The sequence below is a fragment of the Notothenia coriiceps genome, unplaced genomic scaffold, assembly GCF_000735185.1.
Source record: "Notothenia coriiceps isolate Sejong01 unplaced genomic scaffold, NC01 NC01_scaffold00036940, whole genome shotgun sequence".
Classification (NCBI taxonomy): Eukaryota; Metazoa; Chordata; class Actinopteri; order Perciformes; family Nototheniidae; genus Notothenia; species Notothenia coriiceps.
The window spans coordinates 29,570-50,730 of NW_011369641.1; the positions used below are offsets into that span (position 1 = coordinate 29,570).

At 39.8% G+C, this 21,161-nt stretch overlaps 2 protein-coding genes across 6 annotated transcripts in view; one reads left to right on the plus strand and one right to left on the minus strand.

Moving 5' to 3' along the window:
* LOC104964251 (cytoplasmic dynein 1 intermediate chain 1) overlaps window positions 1–9,128 on the minus strand; it is a 37,737-nt gene extending 28,609 nt beyond the window's left edge. Inside the window, exons 1-8 of one of the 4 annotated variants that reach the window (XM_010792989.1) lie at window positions 8,848–9,128; window positions 7,903–8,036; window positions 7,577–7,691; window positions 6,687–6,774; window positions 4,113–4,139; window positions 3,955–3,996; window positions 2,529–2,588; window positions 1,369–1,484 (exon numbers count right to left, since the gene is read on the minus strand). In XM_010792989.1, the coding sequence (XP_010791291.1) occupies window positions 1,369–1,484; window positions 2,529–2,588; window positions 3,955–3,996; window positions 4,113–4,139; window positions 6,687–6,774; window positions 7,577–7,691; window positions 7,903–8,022 (568 nt within the window). In that variant the 5' untranslated portion in view covers window positions 8,023–8,036; window positions 8,848–9,128. The remainder of the gene's footprint in view (window positions 1–1,368; window positions 1,485–2,528; window positions 2,589–3,954; window positions 3,997–4,112; window positions 4,140–6,686; window positions 6,775–7,576; window positions 7,692–7,902; window positions 8,037–8,847) is intronic. The other 3 variants (XM_010792990.1, XM_010792991.1, XM_010792992.1) reach the window with 3 other exon arrangements.
* Window positions 9,129–10,782: 1,654 nt separating this feature from the next.
* On the plus strand, window positions 10,783–21,018 carry pdk4 (pyruvate dehydrogenase kinase, isozyme 4). Of its 2 annotated transcripts, XM_010792993.1 has the most exons (11): window positions 10,788–11,150; window positions 11,962–12,103; window positions 13,550–13,621; window positions 14,550–14,734; window positions 15,273–15,374; window positions 15,671–15,748; window positions 17,024–17,100; window positions 17,195–17,293; window positions 17,571–17,684; window positions 19,113–19,226; window positions 19,518–21,018. In XM_010792993.1, exons 1-11 carry the CDS (start codon window positions 11,033–11,035, stop codon window positions 19,659–19,661), a joined length of 1,245 nt encoding a protein of 414 aa, XP_010791295.1. In that variant the 5' UTR covers window positions 10,788–11,032; the 3' UTR covers window positions 19,662–21,018. The 2 variants fall into 2 exon arrangements, with proteins under 2 accessions (XP_010791296.1, XP_010791295.1); XM_010792994.1 differs by lacking the exons at window positions 15,671–15,748; window positions 17,024–17,100; window positions 17,195–17,293; ... (1 more) ...; window positions 19,113–19,226; window positions 19,518–21,018 and having other exon boundaries at window positions 10,783–11,150; window positions 14,550–14,760; window positions 15,273–15,362.
* Window positions 21,019–21,161: the final 143 nt, after the last annotated feature.

Here is a 21,161-nt window from a genome sequence, read left to right on the forward strand (position 1 = left end):
GTCGTCGNTGTTTTTGTGTTGGGCGTTCAATATACTGCAGGTAAACGAAACAACCAAGTCTGTTTGTATGTACAATTCAGACTCTGGTGTGTGTGTGTGTGTGTGTGTGTGTGTGTGTGTGTGTGTGTGTGTGTGTGTGTGTGTGTGTGTGTGTGTGTGTGTGTGTGTGTGTGCGTGCATGCATGTCTCCCAGCACACACATGAGTGAGTCAGTGCACTTGTTGAATAAAATGATCTATTCCTCGCTCTTTCAAGGAAGTGGGGGGAGTGGAGGCGGGCAGATTGGATGCTGATCAGGACAGACGTGTGTGTATTTGCGTGCTGGAGGAGGGCAGTGGAATCCACACCAGACCATCTATTATAATGACAGGAAACAGGAAGTACAACCCCTTAACAGTCACATGGCTGCCAGCTGTCTTGGCAACTACAAGAGGGAAGATGGAGCAGACGATGGGGGTGTGTATAATGTGTTTGTGTGTGCGTGAGTGTGAATGTGCGTTGTTAGTTTGTGTGTGTGTGTGTGTGTGTGTGTGTGTGTGTGTGTGTGTGTGTGTGTGTGTGTGTGTGTGTGTGTGTGTGTGTGTGTGTGTGTGTGTTTTATACACATGCCTGGCAGTAGGTTTGGATGGAGAGCGTAGGTGGAGTAGTACTTGTATGTGCATTCCTACACGTGAACATGCCATTTCTGCATCTGGAATAAGAACAAAGGCTGTCAAGAAATGTGCTCCATCCAAATCTCCACCATCTTTCCCCTCCAATAGAAAGATATACTCAAATCTACATGCCTTGTATTTTTGCTTCTGCAACGTTATGCCAAATCCAGTGCAGGACTGACCTCAGTTCTCAGCATATGGATGTGTTTAGGAACTGCAGTGCAGACATGCGCATGCACGCCCACTTAAAGAGACACAAAAAGGCACATATACATTTCCCACAATGCAAACCCACAAGAACGGACAAAAAAAAACATTCCTTAAGTAGCATTTCTTCCCAGACCAAATCATATAGGAATGAATGACAGCTCCTTCTCTTCAAGCCCACTAAACTGTCCATAGTGGTAAGGAATACATCAAATACACCAACATACATCGATGTGTGTGTATAACGCATATATACGCAGCAATGCTCCGACCTCCATCAGGAATCCTCTCAGGTATCTTTCATCTGTCAGCCTTGAAATTGCTCAGGGTTTACAGGCTGTGAACTGACTAACACAAGGAGTATCCATTTCAACCGCACAACGTCTACAATCATTGCAACCAGAGAACTTCTGTTGCCTCTTGTGAACTTTGGTGCCAGAAACTGAAACAGCTTGAATCTTAGACTTGGATATTGACTTCTAAGAGAAGCCACACACATGTTGCTCACCTTCAGACAGGTGGGAGTTGAGAGGCGTTTGTGTCTCCTTGCAGTAAGCGACCATCTCTTTGGGAAGGAAGTCTACCTGTGTGATCTTCGAGGCTCCCAGTCTCTGCATCCTGCGCCTGGGTAACAAGAGACAAGATGTTCCCATTAGCATAGTTATAATGTGCATTAACTGCATGTGTCCTGTATACAGTACTGCAAGATACATTGTTTCAGCCTGGACATTAATTCAAATTCAAAAGCTTTTATTGTCATTGTACAGAATACAACGAGATTTATAGTCACTACTCCAGAAGGTGCTTTGAAAACAGAACTTATTAAAAACACAGATTAAAAGGTCTGACAGTTTCGACCAGCAAGTAGTGCACACAGCTTCGATTAATAAATAAATGAATAAAATAGAATTATGATCAAATATATATGATAAATATTACAGTGTATACATAGAGACAGATCATGATTATTGCACAGTGGGGATATGGGGAGTTATTTTTGTGTGTTTATGTTTAGGATGTGTGGATGCTCAATAGTGGTAGTATGTTGGATCCTGTAGTATTTTTGAAGTATTTTGCAGTATTTTTGACTTTTTATTTTAATTATCCAGAATATTTTATATTGTTTTGTTTATATTTTATGTAATATTTTTCATTTTATTTTTAATTGTTAATTCTATTTTCCACTTTTTTAAGTATTTTAAGTATTGTATTATAAAGTCTGAACACACTTCTGCGACAAAATAATTTCCCAAATTGGGATCCATCTATCTATATATCTATCTAGTTATATTGCAAGACACTTCTTGCTACAACTTTTTTGCTGTTTGGTGCAAACTCCTTCTAGGAGGAATCTAGAAGAGAAGTCTGCCTGATGTAACATATTTTCCAATATAGGATTGAGTGATTCAGATTCAAAAGATTCAAAAGATGTTGATCATACATTTATATTAACCTTAATACAGATTTGTATTTGTACAGAAGTTTGAATGTTGGGCCTTGTTTCTCTAGAAACCACTTTGTTAATATTCAAAAGACTGTGTCACTTGAGTGGTTAAGCCTTAAAATGGAATCATATATTAGACTATAAATACAGTATATGCCATTTAATGTCAAATAAGGTGTCATTTATTGTCAGTCTGTGAACTAAAGGAGAAAAGGAAGATGTACCCGAGCTCAGAATCAGCCTGCAGCTGCAGCACAGACGGGTCTGTGTCCCACTGCAGCGTCCTGGTGTCACCAACAGGGGGGGCAAGAGAGGACATGTATGTTTACAAACAGACATGTTATAACAAACACACAAAGTATGGCACATGTGTTAAAGGTTCACAAAAACCACATGTATGGGCGGACACACTCACTCACAGACCTCTTGTCTAAAAAGCAGCTCCACACAAGGACTCCCATCAACTTTCATGCATGACATATTTTGAAGATAAGTGGATATATCTTGGGGGAGCGATACATTAGGGACACATTATATGTGCTATTTATTTGAAGATCTATGCTTATCTTTAGGAATAGATATCTTGGTCTTCTACCAGGAATATTTTAGTTTGAAAATACATATACAGTTATGGACAAAACTTGTTTGATGGAAAAAGGTTTCATTGTTATTCAAGTGAGAAAACAATTTGTCCTCATGACTTTTAAATGCAGGAAATCTCTGTAGAAATATGTGTTTGGATTTTTCAGAATCCACTTTTAGCAACATGTATGACATTGATCCATATTCCTCTGTGACATTATATATCTAATACTGTATATGCACATTTGTACCAATTGATGCATGTAAGCCATGAACATTGAAGCAACATCTCACACTGACAAAAAAAAACATGCATCATCTATGTACAAATGTACATGATAACATTCATCATATGGACATCAAATTAAAATGCATTTATAAAGATTTAGCTTGCACGACATCCATGACAATATGCTTGCCATGCAGGATCAATGAGTTTGCCAAACCTTGAGGAAATTGATCATCTTATTCGATGCATTTGCATACTTCTTAGAAGCTATACATGTTTTTATTTGGGGGATGTAGGAATCACTTGCTTACAGGGAAATCAAACAGCAACTGAAACCGAGAGAGTTGTATGGCAACTTGTTTGAAATGTACTAACAGTGAAAGGCTAACGCACATCGCTTCACTTTTTGATGATACCTTTCAGGGCCAGTGAACATGCCTATCAGCACTCAGCTTGTGCCACACTGCGCCAGGTGAGAGTGGCAAGGCATTTCTTTAGCCTGACAGACTGGCTGTTTGGTAGTAACGGTGATGACACATTAAGCAGCAGATTGTCAACTCTGTGAAGGCTGAAAAGACTTCTGTGGCTCAACTCATGCAAACAGAAATCTTTTGAGTTGGTGGAAAGGGAGACAGTAAGGCTTCAGACAGGAAGTAGCCAGAGGAGAAGCAGAGGAGCGAGGGAAGCTATGTTGATCTTAAAAATCAAGATGCGAACACATTTCTGAGACCACTGACAGCCCTGCAGGTGCCTTTCTGTATTCACTAGAGGGAAAACTCGGCTAACAAATAAGGGGAAGGTGGGGGGAGGGTTCCTTGGTTTGACGCGAAAATGCTTACCTTGAAGTCTGTGCTTGGGACTTGTTTTTAGAGAAACCTGACCTAAGAAGGGACACACACATACACAGCCACAAATGGAGAAGCTCAAAATGGCATGCCATCATCCAGGGTGGATTTGGGGGGAAGAAATTGCATTCCAGGCAGTGGATCTAACTCACCGTTTTGTAAAATCCAATTTGTAAAAGCTAAAAAGAAAAAGAAAGTCTCATATAAAGAGAATTTATTTATACTCAGAAACGTTATAGAGTCTCCCACGTGTTCTTTATCCCCAATTCCACTCCTGGCCACACCAGAACAACACATCACTGAGGGCATCACTCACACTGACATCTAGAGTCAGCGGCCATTAAGAAGCAAATGGAAAGTGCTTGATGACCACTCGCTTCTCAGCTGCAGGTTTATTCAGCAGAGCAGCCATGTGCAGAACTTATAAGATAAACAGTTGCTCCACTGGTCTGGTGTGTTATGGATGTATAAGCATATCACTAAATGCAGGCGCATGAATGACACATCAGCTAGTAAGCACTTTACATCCCCAGTAACAAAAGGGGAGGAGCTACTACTATACAGCTAATGGCTCACTACTGGCTCACTATGGCTGGTTGTATTTAAATGTATTAACTCACTTTCACAAGTAATATCTAAACAAAAATAGCATCTCTTTGTTCAAACCAACAACCTATTTGCAGGAAGGACGCAGCTGAGACATTAATGTTCCTAAAACTAGTTATGAGAAGCAACAAGCTGTACAGTGGTCATCAAAACAACGGATGCCATGACAAGAGACAGATACCACATTTAAAACCTAACAAGGCACCACAACCTCACAGTTAGTGACACTCATTCTTACCTAAACCTGTTGAGACATTTACAAGAAAGGAGACAAAATATGTGTCAAAAGTGACAAAATGGCAAAAGAAACTTCACAGAGATTCACATTCTCTGTTTTTTTTGGCCACATGAAAAAACGTTTAATGTGGGCAGTGTTTCCCCTATATACATTCAACAGCGGCGCAACTTTTTTTTAATAAATTAAAAATAATAATAAGTGGCGCTTGCGTTTGACGCGAGTTTGACCTTTCCTTCTGCCAGAATCTACACAACACATCAGCCCCATTGAACACAGCCTAGTCATGCCAGCCTATACTCCACATGAGGGGCAGAGCTTTACTCTGTGTGTTGCAACTTGCATATTTATTCATTGCACTTGACGCACACATACGCATGGTGTTATTTCCACTGGGGACAGGGGGGACATGTCCCCCCACTTTACAAATATGTTTATTATTATTTTTAACGTAAGCCGTCATCGCCACGGAGGAGCACACAGCCTCTGTGAGCGAGCGAGACAGAGAGAGAGAGAGAGAGCACACCTTTATCTATTTAAGATAGTTGTAAAAGATAAAGTAAGAAATCATTCCAATGTGTACTAGAGGGCAGTAAAAACAATACAGTTTAAAGGGGGAGTGATTATTAAAATATGCATAAATAAAAAGAAAGAATACTAACTAGGTAACATAAGATAAGAATAAACAAGTTGAAATGATTTGTTATTGGTTGAGATCATATTCTAAAGATGTTTGGATTATTGAAAAGTACACAGCTCCCTTTCATCTGAGTGTTGAGAGCTGTATCTATCCATCAATTCATTTAGCTCTCAAAGTGCAGCAGATTGATGCATTTAACTTCAATATTTTAAAAATAAATTTTCCCAGGGGAACATGCCCCCGGACCCCCCTAGAGGAGGTGAGGTCCACCCCCAAATAAAGGTTAAAATAATTAAATCGCATACATTTTATTTTTGATTGTGTGTTATGTGGATTTGTAGTATTTGTGTTACTGTATGTTCAATAAAGGTGTATTTTGCAACATTTTCAAGATTTAGCAAAATACACCTTTTGAGGCCTATACATACAGTGGCAATGACTTGAGACATTGCCACTGTATGTACTAGGCCTCAAGAGCCTTTCTTGTGCTGGCAGACACATAGAAACATATTGGCGGGGCGCATTTCGCACGCGCACACACAAAAAAATTCCACGCACTCCGCGCTCACATTATGCTGGGCCCGCGTGCTTTAGCTGCTATGACTCCATCCTAGGGGAAACACTGGTGGGGTTGTATAAAGCACTGTTTAGGGTCATTTTCCACATCAGTTCAAATGTGTGCTGTAGTCAGAATATTGTACCACAACAACACAAACTAACTAATCAAGCGAGGCTGCAGTTGACTGAAAACGCTCATGTTCTGCCAGGTTAAGCTACTGTTTATTTTGTTCTTATAGGAGCCTGGTGGCATTAAGGAGACCATACATAACCGCTTCAGTTACCCTGTGGAAAGGGTGTGTGTCTAACAGAAAGTAAAGCTCTAAATATATTCTAAATATAACAAACAATTAAACTGATTTAGACTTTTTGCTTGGATGTGCCTTATTTATCCGTATAACACACATTTAGCTGCTGCTCCCCAATCACAGTAGTACATTGCATTGCATAGCTTCGGAATTTCTTGAGTGCCAACCACCATACAAGACTATGTCTAACAACATCATGAAAACCTGCTTTAAAGACCCAATCTATCCCTCTGAAGACAGTGTCTGGTTTGTAAGAGTGAGCAAACCTTTTTTGAAAGTGTGAAAGGTCCTTGACATTTAGCATTGCTTGAATTAGACTAACGAACCAAGAAGACCTCTGGCATTGAACCTGGGAATGATGTTTGTGATTTCTGCCTACCTGCCCACCGCTCCTCCATCAGTTGAATCCTGGCTTCCCGTCTCACTGGGGGTACTCAGTGATTTGGAGGGGGACAGAGGGGTCGGGACTAAATAAGGAAAATAACATGAATCTAACATTAAAGGCTGCAAGAAATACACTTAAATAGAGTGATGGAAAATACAAATGCATGTTTAAAGGAAAGGAGAGGCAGGGCAAAGCATCAAAGCATTGTGATTTTGTATTAATAGGATCTTACTCGCTTCATGTGAAGATGCGTTATAAATAACATAAGCTTATAACAGACAGAGCATTGACCCAGTTCTGAGGTGTTGAGGGTGTTGTTACAATTTCAGACCGCTAGAGAACAGTGCTTCCAAACGCTCGCTGAAAGGACCCTGGGGATAAAACCTACATTAAATATCTGCCTTGTGTACAAGTAAAGTTAAGAGAAGCAGCATCATGTTATAATCTTATTATTCAGAGTAATCAAAAACCAGAGTTGAGGAGAGAAAGGCAATAAAAAGGGAGTTGTAACACTTCAAAGTAATTATTAAAAAAAACATAAAGAAAAGTCCAAACATACATATAAAACTGTATCATGCAGTCACGGCAACACAAAAAATAAAAGAAATGTACCTTGTTTTTTTTGTATCTGTTAAATAACATGCAGTAGGATGTTGTTGGCATCTTAGATTTACTTCACAGTGAGTATTGATTAAAACATTTAAATGGTGTGTCAGAGCTATATTAATGTAGTTTGGTGTTATTTTAGAACCTTTCATGGTCCTTAAACGTTATGTATAGTAACAAACAAAAAAAATCTTTATATTTAGCATAAAAATCACAACAGAACAGAGAAAACCCTTTACGGTTGAACTCATTGTTTAGGGTGTGTGAATATTACGTACCTAGTGAAGGCTCAGGTGAGATGCCGATACTCTGGAGCAGGGCCTCAGTCTCGCGGCGCTTACGGTCCAGGTCTGAATCCTCTGGGATGGACTCTCTCTTCTGCTGGATCTCTGACTGCTCAGGACACAGATAAAGGACATCTTACACATCATAATGCTTAGGATAAGTTTACACATGCATGCAGTTTTTAATGAAAAAGTCCCACACCAACCGGATGACTGTATACGTATGGACACACACAACCTCATCCTTTTGTGTCACGCGGCCCGACAAAAAGCAATCAAACAATACACACTAGTGTGGCCAGTTGTTTGAAGTCACTCACTTTTTTCCTTACCTCTTTCTTCTTCCTCTCCTCCTCCTTTATCTTTTTTTCCTGCCTGATTTGGGCGAGGCGCTGCTTCTTGCGCTCCAGCTCTGCTTTTAGGTCACTTTTATCCGACATGATGTCCTACAGGGCTTTAAGTAGGACATTTAGACAGACAATGAGCAACATATGACACTGTCACAACATGTTCTGGTTTCATTTTCACACGTTGGCCTATGTGATGCTTCACAAAATGCAAAAAATGGGTGTGGCAGTACATCCATAGCCAATCTATAACCTTGCAGGCCCAGCAAACGATAGGGAAATGATATTGGCAAAAAAGCTATCAATACGGGGCAGAAATGTATATCAACAGTGGTGTGACACTTGAACCATTTCTCCAGAAATATTCTAATGCATGCAATAAACATTTAAACTCAACTCCTCAGTTGCCAATATTCAGGTTTGGGAAACAAAGTAGACTAGTTTGATTACATAAAACTAAATGTGGCATTAGGGTCAGGATCTTGAAATAGATCTCTGACAAAAGGTTATTAAAGAAATGTGGGCTACCTATTTGTATCAGTCTTTCCCATTTATTTAAGAAATAATAGCACCTGACCATGGAGGTTTAGCAATGTCTGATGAAGCTTTTTGGAAGGAATACATAAGAAAAGAACAAAAGATGTGTACTCTGCTGACAAATAAATGGTATAACTATAACAAAAACACATACCCAGCTAAATATGTAGCCTTAAAAAGAAGAAAATGTGCTCGTAATGTTAACTGACATTAGCTGAATATTCCAAGCTAGCTAATCATACCTTTGACAGTATTTGTACATACGATAATACGAAGGCCTTGCTATAAATACAAATGAACTTTGCTAACGTAAAGCTGACAAAAAGGGGGATATTTGGTCGTAAATAACCGTATAATGTAGTGTTATTGTTTCACTCGTACCTTGTCCACTCGTGCTGATAATGATGTGTCACCCGGCAAAGATGCTGTCTCACTGCTGCACCCCGAACAACAAAAAAATCAACACATCCTCTGCCTAAATGACAAGAGTCGAGGCCTTTCTGACACCACCGAATAGGTCGTTTAAATCTTTTCTTACAGCTATTGATGACCAAAACACAGCATTTCAGCGATGGATGATGACCCAGATAGTGGATAAAACAGGTGCACCGCACGCTGATACATCCCTAGGAGGAGTAGGAAGATGTTGAGGAGAGGAGGAGGAAATCCAACCTCCTTGTTCGTCTCGTGGCTTTTGTAACGTCTCCATCTTGTGGCCAACTGGAGAAGTGCGCCGGATGAGCCAAACTAACAAATACACACGTTAGAAACTGCCATTCTAAACCACATGTATGCTTTGTTTTTAGACAAGTAACAATTAGCGTTAGTAGGAGGGCCACTCATATTTAACTTAGTCGGTGATGCTTCGGAAGGTAATGTCACGTCAACACGGTTAAGTGAGTACGGTGCAACGAACGGCAGTTCATTAAAAAGCCTAGGGTGTCAGAAATGTCGTTTGTTAGCTGACAAGTTGCGGGAAAGCGTTCAAAACAACACAAAAACACGTGTTCGGGCTAGCTCGTCGCTAGGGGAGGCCGTAAGAAGCTTATGTTATGTTTGCAGCACGTGTTAAAAAGGTCTTCTTCTGCTTCCCTTTTAATTGAAGACTCTACTCATAACATGATCTAATAAGAGCACCAAATTAATCTATATGAAGGAGAATGTTGAATATCTAGTTAATAATGTCAACACAAGAAGATACAAAATACTCAAATACTTATACTAAACACTAAATAAATACAAATAATAATAATATTAATAAACAAATAAAAATGTTACTTTTCAGAAAAAAACGTTTAGGAACCCATAACATTCCATTCAGCTGCAGCATCTGTATTCAAATGTTCTAAAGTCATGGGCGTCACTTTGTTAGAAAAAGTGGTGGGGATCTTTTCTCCATATTTAACATCAGCATAGCAGGAGACAAAATATGTCCCTCCCCTGGGTGATGAACCTTGAGCACCTGCATGAAAAACCGATGCCTAATCTCTGGACCACCAATGTGTTTTTAAAATGATGAACACCCAACTTGTTGGTCTTGTTATGATGTGATTTTGTCCAGGTAATTTATACCTGTATGCACACAACGAGCACACGGATATGGAGGACAGAACATGACATGAGTACAAAATAAATCAATGCATAAATACAGGAATAAGAAAATACAATAATAAATAAATAAGTAAAGTAATACATTCATAAATGTAGAGATAAATACAGGAATAAATAAAGATAATAATCGCTGGCCATAAAACATAAAAAAAAGAAATTAAAAGTTGGTTAAAGAATATTCACTAAAATTATCCAAATGCAATAACAAAAAAATGATGCAAAAGCCTTAATACGCCTTTATGAGAATATTCACAACAATTATAAAAATATTCACTCAAATTAAACAAATGCAATAAATAAAAAAGTCCTTGATGTAAAAGCCTTGATACCTTAAACAGATGTTATTAATATAGTAAAAGCACCAGGAAAAGTGTTAGGAGATGTGATAAGTGATTTTGGTAGAACTTGACTTTATGACAGGGACGTTATTTAATATTGCAGCCATGAAACTCTTTACTTAAATTATATACCATTGAGTTCATCAGTGCACTTATTTTCAATTTGTTGTACATTAAGTTGCTAAAAATAAAACAACAAACAAAAAACACATCCCCCCCCCTTAAATGAACCTTCCTTAAATTATAATAATTATCACGACTCTTCTCTTCAACCTACACTTCCTCTACGCGCCCTCCAGTTCCAGTGAAATCTCTTCTCCCATTGGTCGGTTTGCACGTCAGTCACTCCTCCTCCCGCCCAACAACAACACACTCCGCTCACTGTTGGAAGTTGCATTTGAAGGGCACACAACGACTTCCCGAGATACAAAGCAGCTGCCCACGAAAAACAATGATGGAGAACTCATTATAGCATCTTTGAATTGTTTTTAATTTGACCAAGGTGGACGCTTTATTCCTATTTAGCTAACAATCGTCAAACTGGAGCAAGCTGAAGGAAGAAAGGACAGATTGTCCCCGGGATTCAGGGCATTTTGGATCTAGTAAACACAGGCAAAATGAAATTCGCTCAGTTTTTGCTGAAAAATAGCTCCGTGGCTGGCATTCCGAAACAAGTGGAGAGGTTTGCTAAGTTCTCCCCCTCTCCATTGTCTATGAAGCAATTCATTGACTTTGGTAAGTATGTCGAGCAGCATTGATTGTGACTGGCACTGCATGTTACTTTATTCTCTCCCACACTCACATGTCCAATGCACAGTATCTGATCGACAGCTGGTTATTGACAAACTGCAGCTAACACTAGTGAAGTGCATAATGCAGACTGATGTTAATGCAGGTCTGTCCTTCATTGTGTCCCTTACTGCAAACTGATTATCTTTAAGTGGACCAGACGTGGACAAGAAGTGGAAGAAGTACTCAAATGTAAGAGTGTAGGAATATCCTTTTACAAGTACAATTTCTGCATTCAAAATGTTTCTCAAGTAAAAGAACAAAAGTATAGGCATCTAAATATACTTGAACATAAATGTAGTGGAGTGAAAGTACAATATGTAACTCCGAATTGTAATGGTTTCAAAGTACAAAGTAGCATAAAATGGAAATACTCAAGTAAAGTAAAAGTACCTTAACATTGTACTTAAGTACTAACTTGAGTAAATGTCCTCAGTTAACAACACCACTGCCAGTGTAAAACAAATGAACATTGCACTGACTAACAGAAGCAACACAAAACAGCTGTTTGGTTATATATGTATGCTATGCAACCTCTCCTATTACTGTTTTAGAAAGGAAGAATGCAGATATTTTCATCATGGTTTTACTATTTCATGAGCGCAACAGGTTCCTCCTCAAAGGAAAGACAGTTTGTGTATTCATCCTGGACAGAATTCCTCCACTGAAAAGTGTTGTATCTGTGACAGGAATGGGTCAGAAGTTAGATGCTTGCTCAGTAATATGTTCCTCTATCTCTCCCCTCATGTGACCGCAGGCTCAGCCAATGCATGTGAGAAGACCTCTTTTGTGTTCCTGCGGCAGGAGCTTCCTGTCAGGCTGGCCAACATCATGAAAGAAATTGACTTCCTCCCTGACAAGCTTCTCAGCACTCCATCCCTAAAGCTCCTCATCAGCTGGTATGCTCAGCTCTACACTACATATCATCATATATCAATTGTTTTCGCAAAATATCGTAGGAATAATTTCCCCCCAAAATTGACCTTTACATCTTCCATACAAACGTTTTTGTTTCAACTGGGGTTAGTAATGAACCGGTAGTTGCTGGAATATTAAAGTCCTCTTATTATCTCTCAAGACCTATTACTTTTTTTGCTTCAAATATAAAACAGATCTAACCTGAATTCAAATGTTCCTCCATTGGTTTTGGGACATTCACCTAGTCACAGACATTTAGCTTTGATCTGATAAAAACATTATCCCTGTCGATCTTATCGGAGGTTATGTTAGGTTTCGTGACTGTCTGTTCTGTTTTAACATCCACCTCTCTCACCCGGGTGTTATTGGTGAACTTGTTGACCAGAAACCATTTATCCTGGAGCTTTACTTTGTTTGATTAGCTAACATACTTTCTCTCATTATGTTGCAATGCTATTATTATTTGAATCCCCTTGGCAGATTATTTATACGCCCCAATTTCATGTTGTACTGTACCTTAAATGCAATAGCGATCTTGAAGATAATGCGTATGTGTTGTCGCACGGCAACAGTTGTTTGTGTTATGACCCTCACACAGGTAGCGTTGAACCAGTATTCATCTGTGTGCACACACCAATATTAAGGTGTTGTAAAAACTGAGAGACCAAGGGTGCAGTCAAGTTCATGTGGAGGCACATTTTGTCTGTTTTGGTTTTCAGATGTATTAGTTGGAGTTTTCTTTCACCAACACTAGATTTGTATAAAACACAGTATTCTGCTGCAGACTTTACCAGAGCATGTTATGCTTGGTGCTCAAGTCCCTGTAAGACATGTTAACAATAAGGTCATTACTCCACCCCCGCTCTTCACTTAAGACAGAGCCACAGTACTGTCTATATTTGGCCATGTACCTACTGTGGCTTTCTGTTCTCGCGACAGCAGACCTCTTTGGATTGCCAGCCAAAAGATCTGTGAGTTGTTAATGTTGCTAAAGCGAGGGGTGAGTTCACGCGTTGATATTTCCTGGCAAACTGGGGAAAAATACAAGTCGCCCAAAAGTCTATTTCAAGATGAATGTCTGGTCACATAATCCATAATGCAAGCACTGAAGGTTAGTTGAGGGACAAACAACAACAGTGCGTGTTCACCTTTCACCCAGATTTCCTACTGCGAGGGAGTGTGACTCAGAGAGCTCAGCACTCTAGTCCTCTTCTTCATCCACAGTCTGCTACAGAGAACAGCAACTATACTCTAACATACAGTGTTATTCTAACTTATTGCACAGTTGTTAAAATGGTTAGGAATTTCCACCATGCAAAGTATAACACAAGTTCACGGCTTAACTCCCAGTGTAGGTAGTCAAATAACTAGTGTTGAGTGAGTTGCTATATTCATGTTTTAACTCGTCCTTTTTTAATGTCCGCCAGGTATTCACAGAGTTTGTTGGAGATTGTAGATTTTCTTGAAAAGAATCCAGATGATAAGGAGGTCCTGACCAAGTAAGTCATTTACACACACTTTCAAGTACGTACAAATTGCGTCTGTAAACATTAAGAATGTCCGTGTCTAGTTGTTTTGTTTCCAACCTGCACTGTTAAGAGTGGTCCAAAGTGTGATCTGACTCATGTTCACGCATCTTGTTGTACAGCCCATGAAACCCATTGTGAGACTTAAAGATTGAAGATTAAGGACTGCTCCATTAAGCTAATTACACCACAGAGAGGACACATTCATGCAGACCAGTAACAGCAATGTGTTTTTATCTCGAGAAATTCATCTGGTTTTCTCTGCACATATTTAAATATTCCACTTGGGTGCAGGCTTTTCTTAAAGGTGGGGTAGGTAAGTTTGAGAAACAGGCTCGAGATACACTTTCTGCTACATTCCATGGAATGCTCTTAACATCCCGATAGCAATGAATATCTGAAGTGCTTTGACAAAAAATCCATAAAGAAATGTCATCTGTGGAAGCCGTGGTACTGTAAAAAGCACGACCAATCATCTGAGCCGGCCCGGCTAAAATAACTGGATGGCCTACCTGCCTGTCAGCCTTCCATCTGTGCACAAACTTATCTCGTGCCCTCATTGGTCATGTGTGCGTTCGTGTGTATTGGAGGAGAGGCTCTGTAAGGAAGTGGCAGATTTTTTCCGGTTGTGTATTTTCAAATTCTAGCGCACTCGAGCTGGTTTCTCCACAATTACCTACCTCACCTTTAAGTAGCATCTGTTAGAACTTGTTTTACTGCTTACATCCAGGATAAACATTTTATAATTAGCTCAACTGCAGCCTTAACTGTAAACTCTAGCACTGCAAACAGTAGGTTCATTTGTTTGACGGAAGCATTTGTTTAGCAGGAATATGTGTCCAATGCCATGAAACTGATGTTCCCACGCTAACCGCCGAATCCATCCTTTCTTTGCCCCCAGATTCACACAGACTCTGGTAAATGTCCGGAATCGCCACAACGACGTGGTGCCCACCATGGCTCAGGGTGTTGTGGAGTACAAGGATGCGTTTGGCGTGGACCCCGTCACCAACCAGAACGTCCAGTACTTCCTGGACCGCTTCTACATGAGCCGGATCTCCACACGCATGCTCATGAACCAGCACAGTCAGTATTGCACTCTGTGATAGACTGTGAGTTAATCAACACAGTTGCTCACACCCGAAGCTCATGTCAATAAATCAGTGCTGATAGTGGTTGAGAGCTAGCATTTTGAAATGTCACAGGAAGTTCAGCACTGTGATTGCTTTATAGAAAAGCCACAAAAACACCCAGCATGCCTTTGATTGCTTAGAGACAAAAAAAAAAGTGATTGCCATCTATTTTGATAATGAATTCATCAAAAGTAAACGCCAGATTGGCACATACTGCTGCTATAACCTCTCAAACGTAATCGAGAAAATGATCTGCAGAATAATAATGACAAATATTTGGTCGTTCTAGTTGAATGAACAAGAGTGTATGTTTTTGGTTATGTCAGCAATATGTGTTGTCAATGAGCTGTTGTTTGCTTTTCGTACTGTTACGAATGTTCTCAACCTGCTAGTGTTTTATGATGGGTTTAATATTAACAGAAGGGTGTTTTGACAATGACTTGTATCCTTACGTAATTTGAGACAGACATTTGTTATATTGTGCCCTATAGCATTAATCTTCGAAGGCAGCGTCAATTTGTCTCTAAACCCAGCCCATCCCAAACATATTGGCAGCATCGACCCCAGCTGTGACGTGGTGGAGGTGATAAAAGGTAATAAATGATCTTCCTCATTTCCAATACAGCTATGTATAAACACGCGCACACACTGGATATGTTATGTATTTTCCACTTCTCTGTTTGCACAGAACCATGACTGTTTGACCTTTAATCATCTGATATTTTTGGAGTCAATATACAGAGTGGAACTCTATGAGAACACGGCTGTAATCGAGCCATGTTTTCTGTGAACTGGTTTATTACATGACAGAAAAATAATGTCCTCTATTGTTCTCCATTTCTGAAGTAAAAAAACACCAAACAACCTTTTCTTTTGTTTCAATTTCTAGATGCCTACGAGACTTCAAAAATGCTGTGTGAGCAGTATTACCTGACCTCTCCTGACATGGAGATCATAGAAGTCAATTGTAAGTCCTACAAAACAACCCTCGTGTTTCTATTTCCAGATGTTATATATCTGTTCTGAAGTTACTCATGCCTCTGCTGTATCTCTTTTGTTTCAACTGGGTATTTGTGCAAAACTAGTGTGAGGGAATAGTTTCCCTGCTGTGCTCATGACTCTCAACTGAACTTTCATTAATCCTAGGATTAGGAAATGTGGGATTAATCTTATTTAGTGAAGCCTGTTGCATCTGTGTTCTGCTAGCTGAGCCTGCCAAGAGCTAGCTTTAGCATCAGATTGTTCGTCATTTAAAGCACCCACCACAGATAATGTGAAAACCTAAACAAAAACATATTAAAGAAAGGCTTTATTTTAACATACACATTACTGTTTGTAGTATGATTACATGCATAAACAGACTCATAGAATTTGTAGTTTAGTAGAAAACATGTGGTAGTTATTGTTACAGTGTGCCCTTTAATCAAATCCATACATCTACTTCCTCCTGCAGTAAGTCAGTCAGAACATGAGACAGGGCTTTGAGTACAAACAGTACATACTTGGCCAGCATTTCTTGGCAGATAAGGTCTGGATCAAATACTCCAGAATGATGAATGAGTTGTTTTGTTCCTTGTTTATTTGGCAGGAGAGGCTCTAATCTGTTCTTGTCTTTGCATTACAAAGGTGTGGCCTGTCTCAGCTCACAGTTAGTTTGTAGATTGTTGTCTGCATCCACTGTATACTCTTCTGTCAGGGATAAAGATTGTTCATAGTTTAAGGGGTGTCCAAACTACGGCCCGGGGGCCAAATGCAGCCCGCGGACCATTTTTAATCGGCCCTCAGCAAATTCAAAAAGTATAATGAAATATGGCCCACAAATGAAACTTGTGCTTGTCTTATATTGTACTTCTTGAATACAAATGTAAACATATATTACACAGTAGTATTCATGTGTTAATAAGACTACCTTTCAAAAAAATTCAGTCAATTAATGTTGGAAACATTTTCTAACATATATAAAACAATGGCTTATTTACATAAAAAGCTTGAAATACACCCTTCCTATTTCTCCTTATTATAATCAATCTGAGGCTTCTGTTTTGAGGGATGAGCCGCCAACACTCACAAGCATCATTGACCTACATTTGATTGATTTTGCTAACTTATAACTGAACTTATGAGGCAATATACCTCTATAAGTGGCCCAGCCCTTCATATATTTTTCTGTATGTGGCCCTCGGTGAAAAAAGTTTGGACACCCTTGTTCTATATCATCAGTGTTATGATTTTTGTTTTACAGCCAAAAACCCTAACCAGCCCCTCCACATTGTCTATGTGCCGTCCCATCTCTACCATATGCTGTTTGAGCTGTTCAAGGTACAGTAACCAACAAGCCTGACTAACAGTGTTTTATCTGCCAACACATGTCTGCTTTCCCACTATATAATCCACTTTGTATTTTCTTTGGCAGAACGCCATGAGAGCTACAGTGGAGACCCACGAGACGAGCATCACGCTGCCCCCGATCAAAGTGCGCGTCTCACTGGGAACTGAGGATCTCACTATCAAGGTAGATGAGGACCCAGATAGGGAAGGAAGACTGCATTATTGTACTAAAGACAGAAATCAAGGAGAAAATCCTGTTTAGATTATAGTAATAAACAAGTGTTGTCGTGCCATTCAATGCCAGCAACTCTACTGTATGCCTATCCATGTGGACCTTGTTAGTATCTAAATAAAACTGATGACTTGATTTGATGTTTAGATTCCATTCACATGATCAAGAGCTGATGAGCTGCCAGAACAATGTGAATACAAACCTAACGTCCCTCCTCTTTATTCTTTAGATGTCTGACAAAGGAGGGGGAGTCCCTCTGAGGAAGATCGAGCGCCTGTTCAGCTACATGTACTCCACGGCTCCGAGTCCAGTGCACGAAGACAACTCACGCAATGCACCACTGGTGAGGCTGAACCCGTCTATCTAAGTCTGTCAAGCTTGTGTTTGCATTTTAAAGATGGGATTAAAACTAACCCACATAGTAAATCTCCCTGTTGTAATCAGAGACTCACTTCAGAGCAACAGGGCATATTACAGTGGCTGAGAACAAAGAGGAATGCAGTCAGCAACCTTTTCAGTGGATACAACTGTAACCATGAGAGAAACTAAAGACTTTAACCCTCCACAATATCCACTTAATATGATAAAGGTCACCTATTATGCAAAATCCACTTTTTCTTGTCCCTTCTACATAAACATGTGTCCCCTCTGTGTAAAGAGATTCTGAACATTTCAGGAACAAAGACCCCCTCTCTTTTTGTCCTGATCCATTTATATAAAATCCTGTCTGAAAATTAGCTGATCAGATTTTGGCCACTGTATGATGTCATATGTCATAACGATTTTTTGGCTTGTGTAACCATTAGCCAATCACCAACCAAGGTAACCCCCCCCCCACCTTATCACCTGAATCTCCTCCTAGAGCACCATTGTGTTCTTTTTAACCAAATATCACTCAGAAGGGCGTGGGGAGTGGCTCCTTATTTTCATCTAAAGTAACAGACAGAGAATCAGAACTTTTGAAACAGGGCTGAAACAGAGGGGTTTATGGGATGCTGCAATGCATGATCTGTTTGGTATTTCGAGCCAGACATGTTTGTATATAACTGAGACCACGGCCCGTAAAACAAAAAAAAGTGTTTGAAGCCACCATTTTATTATCCTCGCATTAGCATTATTAGCATTAGCCCAGCGCAGAAACGCAGAGAGACTAACTTATGGCAACACAAAATAAAAAATGGCAGCGGTGGAGATGAGGAGGTTTCGGCGTTCTGGTGATTTACTCGGAAGGCTTCAGTAGAAGCTGCTGGGAGTCCCAGCAGCTTCTACTGAAGCCAGTCCCCAACTCCGGGGACTTCCGGCCGGGGATTTTGGGCGGCAGTACACGCTGTGAAGTTGTTTGCGGCCTGCCAGTAAACCCAAAGCAGAAGAAGAAGAAGTGACGTCAGCGGCTTCATTTGCCTAATCCACCCCCAGGGACTTATTCCAGTTCATCAGAACTAAAGAGTTCTGATGAACTAAGTTCTCATGAACCTTTGTGGGAAAAGTACTGCAGTGTGAAAGCGCCTATTGTGTTCTTTTTAACCAAATATCACTCAGAGGGGCGTGGGGAGTGGCTCCTTATTTTCATCTAAAGTAACAGACAGAGAATCAGAACTTTTGAAACAGGGCTGAAACAGAGAGGATTACGGGATGCTGCAATGATCTGTTTGGTGTTTGGAGCCAAACACTTCAGAGACATGTTTTTTAAATAACTGAGAACTATAATATATTGATGAAAAATAGTACAATAGGGGACCTTTAAAGTGTAACTTTGTTATGTTCCCTTCAGGCTGGTTTTGGCTACGGCCTGCCCATCTCCCGCCTGTATGCCAAGTACTTCCAGGGAGACCTGCAGCTCTACTCTATGGAGGGCTACGGCACCTCAGCTGTTATATACCTGAAGGTGAGAGCTGCACCACCTCTACACACAGTCAAAAAGAACACTGAAAGCCAAGTTGGGTTAGAGTTCACATATTCTGTCAAGCACACATTCTGTATTGACTGAGTGGTGTAACATACCTACGTCGTACAAATAATGCAAAGCTAATGTCTGTCATGCTGTAACCCACCACATGTTAGAGACCCCTTCTGTCTTTACTTAAGCAGTGTGCAGAGGGAATTTACCCATAAGAGATGACCTGGATCTCACTCTCAGGATGAAGACTAATACGTTCCCTTCTGCTCTTTGTTACAGGCCCTGTCCTCAGAGTCAGTGGAGAGACTCCCTGTTTTCAACAAGTCAGCCTTAAGGCATTACCAGACGAGCATAGAGGCTGACGACTGGTGCATGCCCAGCAAGGATCCAAAGCAGCTGGGCAATTCCAAGAGGATAGTCTAAAATAGTATGAATAATATAATTGTGATGAAAAGGGTCCATGTTTGAAGAGATGGATGAACTTGTAGTGTAAGTGGGAGAAAACAAATGCTGCTGGACCTGGACGTCTGTGTGTGGAAACTGGATTCCTTTTCTCACAGAGAGAATTCTAGTTGGAGAAAGATGCTCATCATTTGTGCCAATAATTAGATTGTAAATAAATAACTGAGCTGAACTATTACTACCAGCCTGCGGGCAATTTAATTACATTTATTGCAACGATTACGTCCAGCGAATGGGAATTGAAAAGTATTAATCTCCCTCAGCCTTCCTCATTACCCTCAGTTATAATAACATGGTTACACTATGAAGCCAGCATGGTGTTTGTGTTTATGCCAGTTATTATCGTTCAAAATGTATCATTTCCCAATCTAAAGCTAGGCTAATGTTTTTTGATTTATTTCAATTACTGGGTTAAGTTGTGTTTTTGAGTTAAGTAAATGTGTACCTATGCCTAGAGAAACCCAACCAAAGCCAGCAGCAACGAGGTCACTTGGACTGCAGCACGAACACAAAGAGATCAAAGTCTTTTCCAGCACTTTTGGTTATGTCGGCATGTTAGTCCTTCATAACCTGCAGCATTGCTTCACACGGACAACTTCTGCATTTCATTGCAGGTCAGTTTTTCATCCAACCACAGCATTTAGAGACACTATTACAATAATTTGCCCTGGTTATGCATGCTGTAAAATTATATTAATGTAAAATAAATTGTAAAATCTTTTAGCTGCTTCGATATGAGATGTAAACATACTTGATGGAGGTTGAGCGAAAGGAGAAAGTGCCTTTTTGGAGAGTTGGAACACAGTATTGCAAAGTATGTAGGTAATATGTTGAATGTAACTGAATAATTATATTTTAACTTTAAAACTGCCAGGTTAACATAACCTACATAATAATAACTCCCCTTCTGTTCAAACTGGTGTGTAGTCAATTGCATTATACACACTTGTAAACGCTTTTCCAATAATATTTTTAGTGTTTTTCTAATAGTAAAACTAAACAGTATATCTCTGGTCCTTGGATAATATCAATAAGTGTTTTGGTGCATGTGTTGTATGTTTTAGTGACTTAAAGGGTGTTAAGACCTGTGTAAATGATTGCAAAGTGTAGCATGCATTACAGTAAGAACACCAGAGGTCAAGCTATATGTACGCTGTGTTAATATAATAGATGTTTCCTTATGTTTCTAATCATTTGACATATTCCATGTCCTCATGAAATGCCAGCAACACTTTTCGTAAACTGTACTTCTCAGTTCAGTCTTTGCCAGGTTTGTAGTGTTTAGAAATGCCTTGTTGATTAAAAATCCCTTATTTTAGATTTGTATGATTTCTTTTTAACCGTCTGCACCAACTGACATTTCAACATGTACGACCATCACTCTCAAAGGCCACGTGTTACTGTGCTGAAGTTGTGGTTAGTTACTAAAAGGATCAGTGAATGTAGAAAAATAAAATTCTC

Excerpts from the sequence above, each read along its gene's own strand:
- pdk4 (XM_010792993.1), top strand. The coding sequence starts at position 11,033 with ATGAAATTCGCTCAGTTTTTGCTGAAAAATAGCTCCGTGGCTGGCATT. Across the intron at positions 15,375-15,670 it reads CGTGGTGGAGGTGATAAAAG|ATGCCTACGAGACTTCAAAA; the intron begins GTAATAAATGAT and ends TTCAATTTCTAG. Across the intron at positions 19,227-19,517 it reads CAGCTGTTATATACCTGAAG|GCCCTGTCCTCAGAGTCAGT; the intron begins GTGAGAGCTGCA and ends TCTTTGTTACAG.